General features: G+C 44.4%; 1 protein-coding gene across 4 annotated transcripts in view; it reads right to left on the bottom strand.

Annotated features, from left to right (window-relative positions):
- Window positions 1-16,663, bottom strand: part of drp2 (dystrophin related protein 2) — a 310,714-nt gene that overhangs the window by 88,737 nt on the left and 205,314 nt on the right. For 3 of the 4 annotated variants that reach the window (XM_054791350.1, XM_054791352.1, XM_054791354.1), the window contains exons 10-12: window positions 7,724-7,784; window positions 6,863-6,924; window positions 4,167-4,241 (exon numbers count right to left, since the gene is read on the bottom strand). In XM_054791350.1, the coding sequence (XP_054647325.1) occupies window positions 4,167-4,241; window positions 6,863-6,924; window positions 7,724-7,784 (198 nt within the window). The remainder of the gene's footprint in view (window positions 1-4,166; window positions 4,242-6,862; window positions 6,925-7,723; window positions 7,785-16,663) is intronic. The other variant, XM_054791351.1, reaches the window with a different exon arrangement.

Raw genomic sequence — 16,663 nt, 5'->3', positions numbered from 1 at the left:
ATTCTATCAGCAGCAGAACGGGAACATGCATTGGACAGACCTCTTTCTTTCGGTCCAAAACGGCAAAGAGGTTCCAACCACCACACTCCATAGTGGTTTTCAAGGACAAAAGCACTGGTCTCTTGATGTGTGGAGGGAGGACAGTTAGATGGTATTTGTGGCGCTCCCTGTGGGTTGTGGTCAAAATGGTTTGGAAGACATTGCTAGCATACATGTAATACAGATGTCCCCAAAGTTTTCATGATTAGACAAATGGTCAATGATTCCTGGCTCAATACCAAAGATGTTTTGTTTGGTGGCGGCCATGTTTTTCAGTCAATTTTGTTCAAATCTTACACACATGCTTGTGAATCCCCTGATGTTATGTACAAAATTTTGTGCTGATTTGGCTCTACACCCTAAAGTTACAGTGGGTGCTTAATAGAGGGAATTGAGATGCTGTGAGACAAATTTCACGTCAATCCCACTTATGGGTATGAATAAAAGCGCCACCAAAAAAAATAGCACAGACAACTCAGTAGGGGTGCTTCTTCTGTGTGCAGAGGTTCAGGAGTAGCAGCTTTCACAAACAAATACAATCTGTGAGGGTTATTTTCAACCTTTTTTACCCACTTAACCGCATGCTTCAAGAGATGTGACGCAAATGTGATACCGCCTCTAAACTAATTTGATGGTGAGTCCCCCCCATCGAGCGCAACTAAAAGGGTGCGTTGATGGCAGGTACAGTACAATTGCTGGCCCGGAATCGATAACGAGACAAAGAGCGGAAATACATACACCTAAAAACGTGTTTGTGATGGGCTCTTTCGCTACAGTGGCGCTCATGCACTCGCAAAGTGCAGTGAGAGAAGCAGAGAGAGAGAGAGAGAGAGAGAGAGAGAGAGATCAACAGCCAGCCAATTATATGCACTAATGATGTAAAGTCAGTAGAGTAGAGATAAGAGAGCGGACAAGAGCAATAGATGACGAGTTACTGAAAGACATTTTGGACATTTTTTTCCCGGGCAACTATGTCACGAATGCTGGAAATGTGCATCAGTAGTAAAACAACTTGGAGTTATGTGTTATGTTATCATTGCTAGTATTCAACTGACTAAACAGTGGCAGTATGTACCTTTATAATGCATACAGATTCACTACCACATCTTGAAATGCGCTCACTCCCCATGACATTATAGAAGGTACAGAAATTTTTACTAATAATAAAACTCAGTTTTGATTGACACTGTTAGAGAGTTATTAAGTTAACAATGTGTTTATTATTGTAGATTGAGTTTGCATGGAGTCACAAGTATCAAACTCAAGGCATTCAGCCCGCCATATCGTTTTTGTGGCAAGTGAAAGGCTGGAAATAATGCACATGAAAAAGACACTTAGCGTGCATTTCCATTGTCATGTTTGGTTTGGTGAAAACAAATTCTGGTGCGTTTGCTCTGCTAGTACGGTTTGTTTGTTACGGTTTGAACAGAATTATGAAAATCCCGGTGTGCACCAAACGTGGACCGAGACCGGAGATGGGCCGTCTGCTTGGATTTCATAAAGATTTTAAAATAGAGTGGAACTTCAGTCAGTGTCAATAATCTGTTGGAGAAGGTCCGACTCAAACAAAATATACACTAACCAAATACATTTTTCCCATAAAAAATAATAAATAATCCACTGCAGAGATCCAAAAATGTTAACACAAAACACATTTTGACAGTTTTACAATTATCATTTTACACCCTGTAACCAATTTAATATGCATATAAAAGCTGAATTAAAGCTACAAATGAACAATTAATGCAACTGTTACCTTTATTGAAGAACTTTGCTGACAAAAGACAGCGATGACGAGCAGTGAGGGAGCAGAAGAGATATCCACACGGATGACACTGTCACACTTTGCTACGAGTTATTTCTTGAATTCAATATTGTTTTTCACCTTCTTTATCAAAGTGCTAACACTTGAAACTTAATTTGTCTTCATTGTGGGTTATTTTGCAGCCCTGATCAATAGGAAAAGCAGAGACTTGTGGCGTAATTGTGTTAACAAAGAACTACAGAGTCAACCGCTGATGATGTCACAGATGGACGATGGAGCTGGGGGACAAAAACTTCTGGTTCTATCGTATACCTTTTAAAGAGCACATTTGTCACACACACAGGGATAGAGCAGAGCAGGGAGACAACACTTCCAAGCATTTTCTCTTATATACAGCGGTGTGAAAAAGTGTTTGCACCCTTCCTGATTTTTTATTTTTTGCATGTTTGTCACATTAAAATGTTTCAGTTCATCAAACAAATTAAAATATTAGAACTGGACACAAAATGCAGTTTTTAAATGCAACTTTTTATGATTTAGAGAGAAAAAAATCCAAACCTACATGGCCCTGTGTGAAAAAGTGATTGCCCCCTTAACCTAATAGCTGGTTGGGCCACCCTTAGCAGCAACAACTACAATCAAGCTTTTGTGACCATTTGTAATAAGTCTCTTACAGCGCTGTGGAGGAATTATGGCCCACTCATCTCTGCAGAATTGTTGTAATTCAGCCACATTGGAGGGTTTTCTAGCATTAACCGCCTTTTTAAGGTAATGCCACAGCATCTCAATAGGATTCAGATCAGGACTTTGACTAGGCCACTCCAAAGTCTTCATTTTAATTTTCTTCAGTCATTCAGAGGATGACTCGCTGGTGTGTTTTGGTTCATTGTCCTGCTGCAGAACCCAAGTTCGTTTCAGCTTGAGGTCACCAACAGATGGCCGGATATTCTCCTTCAGGATTTTTTGGTAGACAGCAGAATTCATGGTTCCATTTACCACAAGTCTTCCAGGTCCTCAAGCAGCAAAACAGTCCCAGACTATCACACTACCACCACCATAGTTTACGGTTGGTATGATGTTCTTTTTCTGAAATGCGGCGTTACTTTTAGTCCAGATGCAATGGGACACACACCTTTCAAAAAGTTCAACTTTTATTTCCCTAAAGTTCTTGGGGATCATCAAGATGTTTTCTGGCAAAATAGAGATGAGCCTGAATGTTCTTTTTTCAGCAGTGGTTTTCAGCTTGGAACTCGGCCATGCAGGTCATTTTGTCTCTCTTATGGCGGACTCATGAACACCGACCTTAACTGAGGCAAGTGATACCTGCAGTTCTTTGGATGTTCTTGTGGGGTCTTTTGTGACTTGGATGAGTCGTCGCTGTGCCCTTGGGGTCATTTTGGTTGGACGGTCACTCCTGGGAAGGTTCACCACTGTTCATCACCATGTTTTAGCAATTTGTGGACAATGGTTCACTGGAGTCCCAAAGCTTTATAAATGGCTTTACAACTTTAATAATAAAATGTTTCATTTAGAAACCGCATTTTGTGTTCAGTTGTGTTGTCACTAAGATTTAAATTTGTTTGATGATCTGAAACATTTAAGTGTTTAACACTTAAGTTTAACACTGATGTATATCTTTGGTCCGTGTCGTGTTCACATTTGAGCTCACGTGAAGCGAACCACACCAAAGCAAACCGAGGCCCATCTCTCAAGCAGTCTCAGTTCACTTCTTGGGTGTGCACCAGAGTTTGGATGATCACGTTCACGTTTGACCAAGCAAACCGTACTACTACTTTTAACTGAACCAAACTGGACAAGTGTGAAAGCAGCAGGCTTCATCCTCCAGACAGACAGCAACCAACATTCTACTGTAATGTTAAGTATTATTAATATGTCTCTTTTCTGAAAAAAGTAATGACGCTGCAGTATTTTTAATGCATCATCCCCAGAACTGCTGCTCGCAGATAACGTCTCCATTTGGACACCTTTGCTAAAATTATATCCTGGATTGGGATGTTCAGGCCCCTTAACGGGAGCTTTGACCCTGAAGCAGAACACATTCAAGGCTTAACCATGCAGAAGAAACCGATTACCTTCTCCTCTCTCAGTCAAATAGAGGCCACTAAATAGGCTCTAATTAATAATGACTCATTCTGGTGAAGGTTAACTGCTAACCCATAATAGAGTATTTAATTTTTTCCCCCTCAACAATTTCTCCAAGAAACACAAAATGGAGCCATGATTCTGAATGAAAAACTGACCAAGCTAAGAATTACATCTCATTCTCGATGAGAGTTGTCATTATGGATTAGTAATGGTGCAAAGAAAGCAAGACATCACTTTACTAAGCAGTGCAACTTACATCTAAGCGCCTTCTGAACACGCCGCAGCTTCATCGCTGTTCTGTATGCGGAGAACTTGATGTTGTTCATATCGGCTAAAGGGGAGATCATACAGATTAGAGAAACCAAGACTGCTGTTTATCATTCCAGTTTATCATTCTTTACCAGGAACACGTTCCCCTCATTTTGCCTGCATCACATAAGGTTAATATCACGACACATGGTGTTGTGTAATCAGTTAATTAAAGGTTAAGCGACAGGCAGAGCAGTAGCAATGCGGCCCCTGAGGTTTAAAAAAAAAAAAAAAACAGACACAAGGCTCCTTAATGAGATGTGTGACAGCTTTGGCCCTCACAGATAAAAGCCCAAAAGGTGGCATGATGTCAGTGCCGCTGAGGCCCAGTGGAGGTGCATGACTAAGAGGCTGCTTTAATGTCTCCTTCCCAGTGACATTTACAGTATATATGAGAAACATACTGTGCATGGTATGGAAGGTAAACTACAATCATTATACTGTGCAATAGTAATATACTCAACAAGTCGTGCAATTCATGATATAAGATTTCTTTCCTCAAATTGTAGTCATGCCGTTTATTTACTCAACTGCAAGATTACCAGGCATTTATTGGAAGCAAAGCATTTATCAGTGAGAGGTTTTTATTTGTACAAATGCATAACGTATTATGCATAATTAGAATTACAATACATAATTACTATATTATATATTATAAAACAATTATATTAGATCACTGGTGGTGTATGCTTCTGCCTTGCATGGCAGAGGGTACGGGTTCGATTCCTGGCCACAGTTACATCAGGAAGGGCATTCGGCGTAAAAACGAATGCAAAACCATTCATGTGATTGACACGCTGTGGCAACCCCTGACAGGGAAAAGCCAAAGTGAACAAAAAGACTATTCAGTAAGGATGCTTCGATCAGGTTTATATGCTGCCGATTCCGATACGATCATCCATGAGTGAAATCGGCTGATACCGATCCCGATCACGTAGATTAAGGGTACGTTTTTAAATGTACTATTAGCTATAGGATATGAAAAGGAGAACCATAAAATCACCTTAATTTAGAGAAAAACATATTTGACTTACTTTTTCAAGAGAACATATGTCACAGGTGAAACTTTGAGGATGAGATGCCTTCTGTAAGGAGACTTTGGATGTGAGAGCACAAGGCTTGATGGCGCTCCAGCAGGACCCCAGTCAGCAAACCTATTGTCCTCCACCCCCTACAAAGGTCGGCCAGCTAATCCGACGAATCCAACCACTTTTCGGGCTATCTGCCTTAGACCTCCAACTGCTACGTACACACGAGCGAGTCTCCAGCATTTGGCCACATTAGCCGCCGCCCGACCAATGATCACATCGCGACCCTCGAAAACTCACAAACCCCGCCAAGTGCCTGCTCTCCAAATGCAGCACCAAACTAAAACTTTTTAACGTGCCACCCGAGCAGGATATTTTTCGTGGCATGTTTTGCAGGGTGCTAAATGTATATATCACTCTCACGACAAACGACAAATACTGTGGCAGACATAATTGTTTTGGCTTTGGCACGCCTGCGCAGTGACAGGGAAAGAGAGCGGCAGATGCTCGCTACAGGCTGCATGCTGCAATAGTACAAGCAACAGCTGAGGGTTTTGTGATCGGCATTGAAAGGCATTTATCGGCACATGCCAATCACATGCTTTTTTAAGGAAATGGTCCGATTTTAATCGGTGGCCGATCGATCGGAGCACCCCTACTACAGTATTTAGTAATAAATATGTATTAGTAATAATATAATTTTGTGTGTTCATTTGATGAAACACATTTATTTGTTTACGTGAATGGCACACCTTGTGATCAATGTAAATGCTTCAAATAACTGCTGTGCAGTCTACAAAAGCAAATAACCACCGGGGTCTCTAATTATCTCCAGGTGAAAAAACATTTCCATTGAAGCAGCTGTGGCTGTTGGCAACCTCCTGATAGTTTTTTTAATTAACGCCACAAAAATGTCAATATCTGCATTTAAAGTACTGTATCATGAGAGGTCAGCATCCAGCAGCTTTATCAATCTCTGCATGCAATTTAAAATATTACTACACAACCATAGGTGTGAACCTCATGCGTGTTACACTTGCCGTACTGTTGTGTATAATTAACTCATCAGTGGTATTAATGCTGGCTTTCCTCCTGAGTGCTAGTCCTCCTTATTACAACACCAATTCTGCTGCTGCTGCTGCTGCTGTGTTGTGCAATATACATGTTAATATATGACAATGTGGTCAAAGAGAGTTATGTTATCCTTTCCCCTTTTGTCATGCACTGTAAATCATTATTAAAGTGAAAAAATGAAGTTTTTAGATATAATGCATTTTCAAATTTAGGAAATAACAGACTCTGCAGTTATCGCCCGCTTCCAATTTAACACCCTCCTTGTAGATTTGGTAAAAAAAAAATGCCTCCGCTATAATTAAAACATTTACAAAAATTGAAGCATGGCATCTAATTGCAGCAATATTGAAAGATTCTTTCAAGCTGATACGCAACCACTTTCAGAAATCTTGGAGCACAATCACTAATACTATTAAATATTAAATGCATATCGTAAACAAAGACAATCAAATGGGAAACTGATGAAAATGTTTGAGTTTTGGTTAAAAATGAAAAAAAACATTTTGTTTCATTGGACAGTGACGCACTGCTCCTTACTCACCCAGTGCTTGGTACAGTTCCGTCATCTTTGGGTGGTCCCAGCATGTGGTCTGCGCCTGATGGCTGCAGGAAAGTAAACATAATCATGTAGCACATTTACAAAGCAAAGGTGAAATTGACATTAAAAAGGCAACAAAACACAAAAATGACAAAAATGCGGGGAAAAAAAACATATGTACATTATAAACAAGTATGATTTTTTTTTAACAGGAGGGTTTAAAGCTTGCAAAGTTGAACGAAGTTGCAATTCTCGTAAATGTATTCTGCATTTGGGGGTCATTAAAACTGAAGGCAGTTCCAGCACGTTTTGTTCTAGGCACAGGTGAACTTAAAAAAGAAAGTTCTGTTACAAATAATACTCATAAATATTCATGATCTGCAGCACAAAAATATAACTGTACAAATGAGAAAGAAAATAATGTTGTCCTCTGGGCAGGCACACACACATGCACGCACGCTCACACGCAAACACACACACGCACACAAACAGAGAAGCATCAGTGCTCTAAAGGTGAAGCGGTATTGATGAGATAAATAGATACACAGTTGAGTGTTCTGGCAACGAGGGCTTGTAGTGATTCAATACATTTCCTCTGCTAATCATATATTTATCCGCCTTTTAACATCAACTTAAACTACAAATGTTTGGCCAAATGACAACCAAACTGTGTAGTGTATGTTTGAGAATAATTTACCATTCAATGCATCTACTGCACTTCTCTATTTGGTACTGTGAGGCCATTGTGGACCAAATACAATTGGGTCCAAAGATGTAACCAGTGCTGCTTGACATATTTATAATATAACAATATAACTATAAAAGTCCCTAAAATAAAGACTTAAACCGTGATGTTGCACTTACTTGATGTAGTATGGCACTTTGTTAGGGGAGATGGCACGCTCCCATGGTATCTGCACTGAACCTGCACACACAGAAATGTCATTATATTGTAGGATAAGCACGCAATGCATGAAGAGCCATTGCCATTGCGGCACAATGACCACTGTGACCAGACAGCGGTGTCCAGTCAGACCTTTATAACAAGAAACTGTGGCATGGTTTAACAAAGGATGAAAACAGCTTCAGTTTGTTCATTTTGGTTGTCTGTTTGGCATGGCCAGGGTGAGCATGCACAGCATTGTGAGCAATTGCTGGGTTGCGCATGAAGTCGCATTGGGTTGCAGTCATCACCGTCTCAAACAATTCGGGGTCGAATAAGTAGGGATGGGTACCTTACACATTTGAATTGATACGGTACCAATGCGTGGTATCGGTACTCAGCGGTACCAATTTTCAGTACTTTTGTGCATGTTTATGTGGAAAGTAATGTTAATTTACTATTTTAATTATTTTTTTTCAATTTAAGTTATTTCTGATATATCTCTTGGTGTATAATCTTTAACAGATGTACAGTATCAAGATAACTGTTTATATTGTAACATTGCAGTTTCACAAAATTCTTAATGAGCAAAAGAGAATAGAGTTAAAAAAACTTAAGGTATAATTTGCAAATTGAAGTAATACAAACTGAAAATGAAAGTGAAGCAAACTACTTTGCTGTGAAGTACACCGACTGTATCGTCGTTCCTTGTGCACTTCTTTTCCAAGCTGGGCGGCGATTGTGGTCATTGAATCACTTTGTGTGTAGGAAGACGATGAAGCTACACGCTATTTGCCTTGCTATTAGCTCTGAAGCCGTCCTTGCTAAAGCCGTCGGCTTTAAACATTTCCCCCTCCCTCTGGCTTTGTCTTCTGCGCTTGTAGATTGAATGTTACTAGGAGCCGCGCCATTACACTGCACGGAGATTGGCTTTTTGGTACCGAAACATTGTACACCTTTTGATTTTACGTGAATCGGTGCTCGGTAGTACCGGCAGAATACAGTTGGTGCCTATAAAAGCCCATCCCTCCAAACAAATGTACAGTATACGTAGCCAGATGTCAAGTGAAGTCAGCGCAAAAATGCCTCATACACGCACTGTTCTAGCATGTGGAAATAATTCAATTATTACGAAAATTGTCCATCATACAGATAAAAAAGTTAAAGAAACAATTAAACACAGAGAAAAGTGTCTGCTGAGCCTGTCTCTCTTGTCGAATGGGGCCGAGTATGAACAGGCTCCTGTTTGCAGTGACTAACAACAAGCAAAATTTATACTAAAACAAAGTTAAAATATTGTTAGAACTGAAAAATGCTCATGAAAATGTAGAAAGAATAGCGTCACACCAGAAAACTGTAGAATAGTCATTTCCTCATACGTCATACATCAACATCTAAAGGCTGCAACTGTAGAGTGCCCAATTATTCAATAAACCCCATGAATATATCACCAAGATTACAAAGCCTGTTCTGTTGCAACAAAACATATAACGCATATAAAAGAGGGGAAAAAAGTCTGAAACAGCCATAGTCTGACAGTATCGCGTTCGTTTACATCAAGTTAATGTTCATACGCTACAACCCCCATGAAAAGACAGCGCAGCGAAACAATGAAGGACACATACAAGAATGTATTCATGTGAACAGACTTGGTGTAAGAACACAGATAGACATGTTAGAAGAATGACTTTCATCTGCTACGTTCATTATATCTGACATGGAAGATAAGCTATTACTGCTGTTTGATCGTCTTGTTTTCAACTATATCATGTCTTTATGCAACACACCACGCACACTTACGCAACTGGAGCAAATCATTCTATAGGCATGTACCGTTATTTGCATTAATCTGACAAACACTGCACAAAGATATTAAGTGAGTATGTGGCCCTACTGAAATGTTTGCCCCTCCATCTGAACACCAGAAGTGAGACAAATTGCCTCTACCTGTAGGTCATGTGGTTGTAACACAGAAATTAACTTCAGTGAGATGAGCTAGATTCTTTGTTTAACTATTAGGGGTGTAACAATATGCTATAATCATGGTTCTGTGCGTACTGTCATGGCCTTCGTGACATCAGGCATGACAACCTGTTATTGTATTGTTTCTTCCTTGGTTCTGGTTGTCATGCTTTTATTTTGTTATACTTCCTGTCTTGTTCTTTGTTTTGTCTTCCACTTTTACTTTTCTGCTCATATACACCTGACACTGATTTGTGTTTGTCTTTATTTAATTCAGCTGGTTGCGTTCGCTTTTATTGGTTCATTGTGCTTTTTACCCTGTTACGTTTGCCTGATCCTCCTTGGAGTACAGTCTCTTCCTGCGTGGCTGCTGACGCTATGGAGGATGTGCAGTACCATAATTATCTCGACACGCCATCAAAAATGTTAGATATCATTAAAAAGTTGCCATGCAAGACCAGTGGAGGAGCCATGTCTGTGACTTGCAAGAGGAACACCAAAGGAGTGCAAAATTCATTGATATCGCAAACTTCGTGGAAAAACTAGTAAAAGTCCAAACTGACCCTGTGTTTGGTAACATACATGACACACCGACATCAAATAGAAATCTGAACAGAACCCAGGACGCAGCCCCAGCCTGCAATAAAAGCAACCAGCTTTGCCACCTCTGTGAATTCTGTTAAGAGAAAACCTCAATCTACTCATGTCAAGGAACCAGAATGCTGTAAAGGAGGACAGACTCTAGAAGTGTGTGTAAAGTTGGAAAAGATGGCATAAAAGGACAAGATAAAACTCTTGAAAGAGAACGGCTTCTGTTATGGCTGTCTGTGCAAAGGGCACATCAGCAAGGAATGCAGGAAGAGGATCTCTTGTTTAAAGTGTGGCCTGCATCATCCAACCATTCTACATAAAGACATTGTAAATCATTTTGATCAGACCAACAAAACCATTGTATCTGTGGACATTGCCATGGTTTCAAGTGGTCTTACAGAAGCTGGAGAACAGGACTGCAAACTACTTATCGTGCCAGTCCAGGTCAAAGCTAAGAGGGACAGTGAACCCATCCATACCTATGCGCTGGCCTGGACAGTTAATGGGCCACTGACAGGAAACAGTGGACAGGCCATTGATTTTGACCTACTAACAGTAAACAGGGTGTCCATCAAAAATCAGGATCAGTTGCGGCAACAGCAGTTCAGGAACGACTTCACTGCATCCACCATAGATAAACAGCCAGGACTTTCCAGGGAGGACCAGAAGTTCCTGGAGTTGGTCACCACATCTACCAAACATCTGAATGGTCACTATCAGATACGTCTGCCATTTTCAATCCTGCCCATGTTGAAGAGGAAGAGGAGGATCATAGCATCAGTCAGGAGGGAGAGCATCTTTAAAGACTGAAGTAGGCTGATGTCATCAAGTTCCCAGTGACTGGTGTCATTGCGATGAGTGATGGTAAGGAGGACACTTTGTTTCTGTCTCTGCCCAGTCCAAGCTACTCTCAGCACTCCATTTTGACTGCAGAGTTGAGCGAATCAAGTGCACCCACAGAAGCAGCTGCCCGTCCAGACTCTTCAGGACAAAGTGTGTAACCTTCATACTTGCCTCAACTTTGAAGCGCTGCAGCACGCCGTGCTTGGGCACGATAATGCGGGCACAGGTGGATGTGCGTGCTTACGCACACGTAAGCCATAAATGGCGCACACTTGCTTGTGCAGCATAGGAGAAGAGGGGAAAGGCTGGGAAGCCGTAATTTTTGTTGACACATTTACATTAGCGTTTTGTTATGCATTTACATTGACACGTTCTTTACACTGCTGCACGCCATCTGCCATCACTTCACATACAAAGTGTCTGTTTGCTCTCCCGGTTTGGTCTCATCATTATCAAAGCTTAGTCTAATAAACCCACCACACCACGGTATTCTGTTGTCTCTGTCAAGCGCGTCAGCAAGACAGAGGACCCATCCTGACCCTCTCAGCGGCAAAAGGTAAAAGGAGGCCGCAATAGGTAGTGTCATAAAAAGAGTGTTAAATAACTTAATGAACTAGATTTTGGGATTTTTTTTTTAGAGAAGTCAAACTATTAGCCATAGTATAACACTGTGCAGTTATACACCAGTGTCAACTACAACCAGAATAATAAACATTGCGTGGTGTGTTGTGTGCTACGTTGCTGCCCTCTCCTGTGCTCATGTTGCAGTACACCCGCCACACCATCATGAAGAGCGGATTGGCAACACCTGGAGATGATTAACGGGACTAGTCTTAAGACATGAGATCTCCAGACACCGTTGCCAGATCGTTGATTCTCAATCCTCGACCCAGGCGTCCTCGGCTACCTTCCTATGCTATTTGTCTCTGTACTAGTAACCTATGCTAGAACTATCCTGCTTGATTACTCAGCAGCGTTTTTTGTTACTAGCTCTACCCCTTTTGGTAGCTCCCTTTGTTGTTCTGCCTTTTTCCCGTCTGCATTCGGGTCACCTTTTGTTGCCGCTTCCTTGTTTGTATTTTTGCTACCTTTGTTATCCTTTTAGTTTGGAATAAACTGTTTCCAAACATCACGTCGACTCCCGCATCTTGGAATCCCCACCTGCGGCTCACTCCGTTCCTAACAGAACGATCTGGCCAAAAGACATGGATTCCGCGGAGTTCGACCGGGTTCGCTCAGCCCTATCGCACCAGGGCGCACTTGTCGGCGAACATTCCCGTACTCTACGGGAGATCATGGAAGCGCTGGCCTCCATGTCCACAAACTTTCAGTCATTGGACTCAAGGATGGAACAGGTGCTCGCCGCCAGCGGCGCTGCCGGCGTCAGCCCCTCCTCCGACCTAAGCCTCACCGGTAACTCGCAGACCTCACAATCTCCCCCCGCCACACGTCGTGAGCCAAGCATACCTCCTCCACCCCGCTTCTCGGGTAACGAGAGCTCATGTGAACAATTCATTCATCAGTGCTCATTGGTGTTTGACCAGCAGCCCCACACGTACGACTCGGACTCAGCCAAAGTGGCATTTGTCATGAGCCTATTGGTCGATAAAGCAGCTGCCTGGGCTATCGCCTTACGTAAATCCAACCCGGCGATACGCACCTCCTTACCACTTTTTCTTGTTGAATTACGCAAGGTTTTTGAGCATCCCGTGGGGGATCGCGAGGCTGGAAGCCGACTATTGGACCTCAGGCAGGGCAATCAGTCCGTAGCCACCTTTTCCATTGAATTCTGTGTACTAGCGGCAGCTAGCGGTTTTAACGAACCCGCCCTCCGGGCCATTTTTCGCAAGGGACTTCAGGTTCGTGTCATGGATGGGGTCACCGTCCGTGACGATACCACCACACTCGACCAACTTACACCACACTCGACCAACTTATCGACCTCGCTATCTGCCTGGATGATCGACTGAGGGAAAGAGATCGCGTTCACCGGGAGCGGTCCAATCATGGCGGTGCAACCGTGGTGACTCCACACCGGAACCAGACGTCCCTCTCCGAGGGGCACACCCGGAGCAACACGGACTCGGGCTGGGATTCCTCGTCCCTTGACGAACCCATGCAACTAGGAGGAGGACGGCTCTCGTCTACGGAACGCTCTCGCCGGCGGCGTCTTCGTCTTTGCCTGTACTGTGCTGGGTCCGGTCATCAGCTGTCAAGATGTCCTGACCGTCCAAGACGACGTCCCAGGTCTCCCACCAGTTCAGAGACCTCAGAGAAACCGGTATCACTTCAGGATCGACCCCCCGGAGGGGATCGGTCTCAACCCTCTGCTTGTGAGTATGCGGCGAGGGAGCTGTCCAATATGATAGCTCCCTCGGGCCAACGACGTCTCCAATTGGCTGGGACGTTAACAGGACAGGGTATACACATAGCTGTAGTCGCGCTTGTCGACTCGGATGCCGACATTAATTTTTTAGATGCTGATTTAGTTAAAAAGCACGGTTTGGTTAAGATTAGGCTGCCTAACCCCAAGGAGGTACATTCCCTGGACGGGAGGTTACTAGCTATCATAACTCACCAAACCGAATCTCTATCCTTACAACTCTCCGGTAACCATCATGAAAACATTAGATTTTATATCATGCCATCTCAGTCGGCTCCTGTCGTCCTGGGTCTCCCTTTGCTGCGACTTCACAACCCTACCTTCAACTGGGAGTCAGGTAGAATTATTAACTGGGGGGTAATTGTTACGCGCGGTGTTTATGCGCCACGTTTTCTAAGAATTCACCACCTAGGAAGCCTACTGAAAGGATTAACCTTGTCGGGGTTCCCCTGATTTATCATGATCTGAAAGCCGTGTTTAGGAAGGATTCAGCGCTGAGTTTACCTCCTCATCGCCCATACAGTATGACTGCGCCATAAAACTAGTTCCTGATGCCCCTTATCCCAGCTCTAAGTTATACAATGTGTCCCAACCTGAACAGCAAGCGTTGAGGGAATACATTTCGTCATCTCTCGCCGCAGGGCTCATTCGTCCTTCTTCCTCGCCTATGGGGGCCGGGTTTTTCTTTGTGTCTAAGAAGGACGGCTCCCTTCGCCCCTGTATCAACTACAGAGGTCTTAACAATATTACTATAAAGAATAAGTACCCTCTCCCTCTCATGGACTCGGCGTTTTCTTCTCTTCACACCGCGAGTATATTCACTAAGCTAGACCTACGCTCCGCTTACCACCTGGTCCGCATTCAGAAGGGAGACGAGTGGAAGACGGCTTTTAATACTCCTATGGGCCATTACGAGTATCTCGTTATGCCATTCGGGCTTACCAACGCACCCGCCGTATTCCAATCCCTCATAAATGACATTTTACGTGACTTGATTGGACAACGCTGCTTTGTATATTTAGATGACATTTTAATTTTTTCTAATTCCCCACAGGAACATGTGCGGCATGTAAGAGAAGTCCTCCAGCGGCTCTTAGAGAATAGACTTTTTGTGAAATCCGAAAAGTGTGAGTTTCACTCCGCCTCCACCACCTTCCTGGGGTACATAGTGGAGAAAGGAAAGCTACGTGCCGACCTCGCCAAAGTACAGGTGGTGGTCGAGTGTCCCTCTCCTAGATCAAAGAAGCACTTGCAGAGGTTCTTGGGCTTCGCCAACTTCTACCGCAGGTTCATTCGCGATTTCAGCGTTAAAGCGGAACCTTTGACGAGGCTGACATCTACTAAACTACCTTTTATATGGACCCCGGAGGCGGAGAAAGCATTTAGCAAGCTTAAGACGCTTTTTACCTCAGCACCGGTTCTCACGCACCCTAACCCGTCTTTACAGTTTCTAGTGGAGGTTGACGCCTCGGACACAGGAGTGGGCGCAGTCCTCTCCCAGAGGTCCCCAGTCAACCAGAGGCTGCACCTGTGCGCATTCTTCTCGCGCCGCCTCACACCACCTGAGAGGAACTATGACGTGGGTAATCAGGAGCTGCTGGCCATCGTGCTTGCCCTGCGGGAGTGGAGGCATTGGCTGGAGGGCGCCATCCAGCCGTTCCTCGTCATGACGGATCACAAGAACCTCTCCTATATACGCTCTGCTCAGAGATTGAACTTTTGCCAGGCACGTTGGGCTCTGTTTCTGACTCGTTTCGAATTTTCCATCACTTACAGACCTGCAGTGGGCCCACACAGCCAAGATCTCATGTCATCCGGGCGTTCGGCGCACCCTATTCCTGGCTTCCCAGCGCGTTTGGTGGCCGTCCATGGCTACCAATGCCAAGGAGTTCGTGGCAGCCTGCTCTGTCTGCGCCAGGAGCAAGGCATCCCACTGTCCACCCACAGGTCTACTCCAGCCACTACCGGTCCCACCCAGACCCTGGTCCCACATCGTCCTGGACTTTGTCACGGGGACTACCTTCATCCCGGGGTAATACTGTGATATTGAACATCGTAGACCGTTTCTCAAAAATGACTCATTTCATCGCATTACAAAGATTACCGTCAGCTCTTGAAACGGCACGATTACTTGTTAAACACGTCTTCCGCATCCATGGTATTCCCATGGATATCGTGTTGGACTGGGGTCCCCAATTCACATCACGGGTGTGGAGAGCCTTCTGTCGAGCCCTGGGCGCCAAGGTCAGTCTTTCGTCGGGTTATCACCCCCAGAGCAACGGCCAGACAGAGCGGGCCAATCAAGACCTGGAGGCAGCCCTTCGCTGCGTTTGCCATCTACATCCCTCCTCCTGGGCCGCACACCTTCTATGGGTGGAATACGCGCATAATTCCCTCATCAGCACAGCCACAGGTTTGTCCCCTTTTAAGACTGCTTACGGCTACCAACCCCCCCTGTTTCCTTCACAGGAGAAGGAGATTGTCATCCCCACAGTGGAGTACCATCTCAGACGAGCCCGGCGCGTTTGGCGGGACATCCGCACGGCTTTGGGTCGAACGGCGGCTCGGAAAAAGCAACTGGCTGACTGGCACCGCATCCCGGCACCCACGTTTGTTCCAGGACAAGAGGTGTGGTTATCATCTCGGGACTTGCCACTCGCCGGCACGCGCAGAAAGTTGGCACCAAGGGTCGTGGGACCCTACGTGGTAGACTCTATAATTAACAAGTCGGCAGTCAAGCTAAGGCTACCCCCCACACTGAGGATACACCCCGTCTTCCACATTTCCTGTCTCAAGCCAGTCAACTCCAGTTCTCTGTGCCCTCCGGCTAAGGCCCCACCTCCGCCCCGCATCATCGATGGCCAGCCAGCATACTCAGTGAGAGCCATATTGGACGCGAGAAAGAGGGGGAGGGGGGTGCAGTTTTTGGTTGACTGGGAGGGTTATGGGCCTGGGGAACGCTCTTGGGTCGCCCACTCCTGTGTCCTGGACCCTCAACTTCTCCGTGACGTCCACTCGTCTCATCCCACCAGGCCAGGTATACCGCCAGGGGACGTTTTATAAGGGGGGGGATACTGTGGTGTGTTGTGTGCTACGTTGCTGCCCTCTCCTGTGCTCATGTTGCAGTACACCCGCCACACTA

The sequence above is a fragment of the Dunckerocampus dactyliophorus genome, chromosome 11 (genome assembly GCF_027744805.1).
Source record: "Dunckerocampus dactyliophorus isolate RoL2022-P2 chromosome 11, RoL_Ddac_1.1, whole genome shotgun sequence".
Classification (NCBI taxonomy): domain Eukaryota; kingdom Metazoa; phylum Chordata; class Actinopteri; order Syngnathiformes; family Syngnathidae; genus Dunckerocampus; species Dunckerocampus dactyliophorus.
This window is presented reverse-complemented; position numbering and strand designations above follow the sequence as displayed.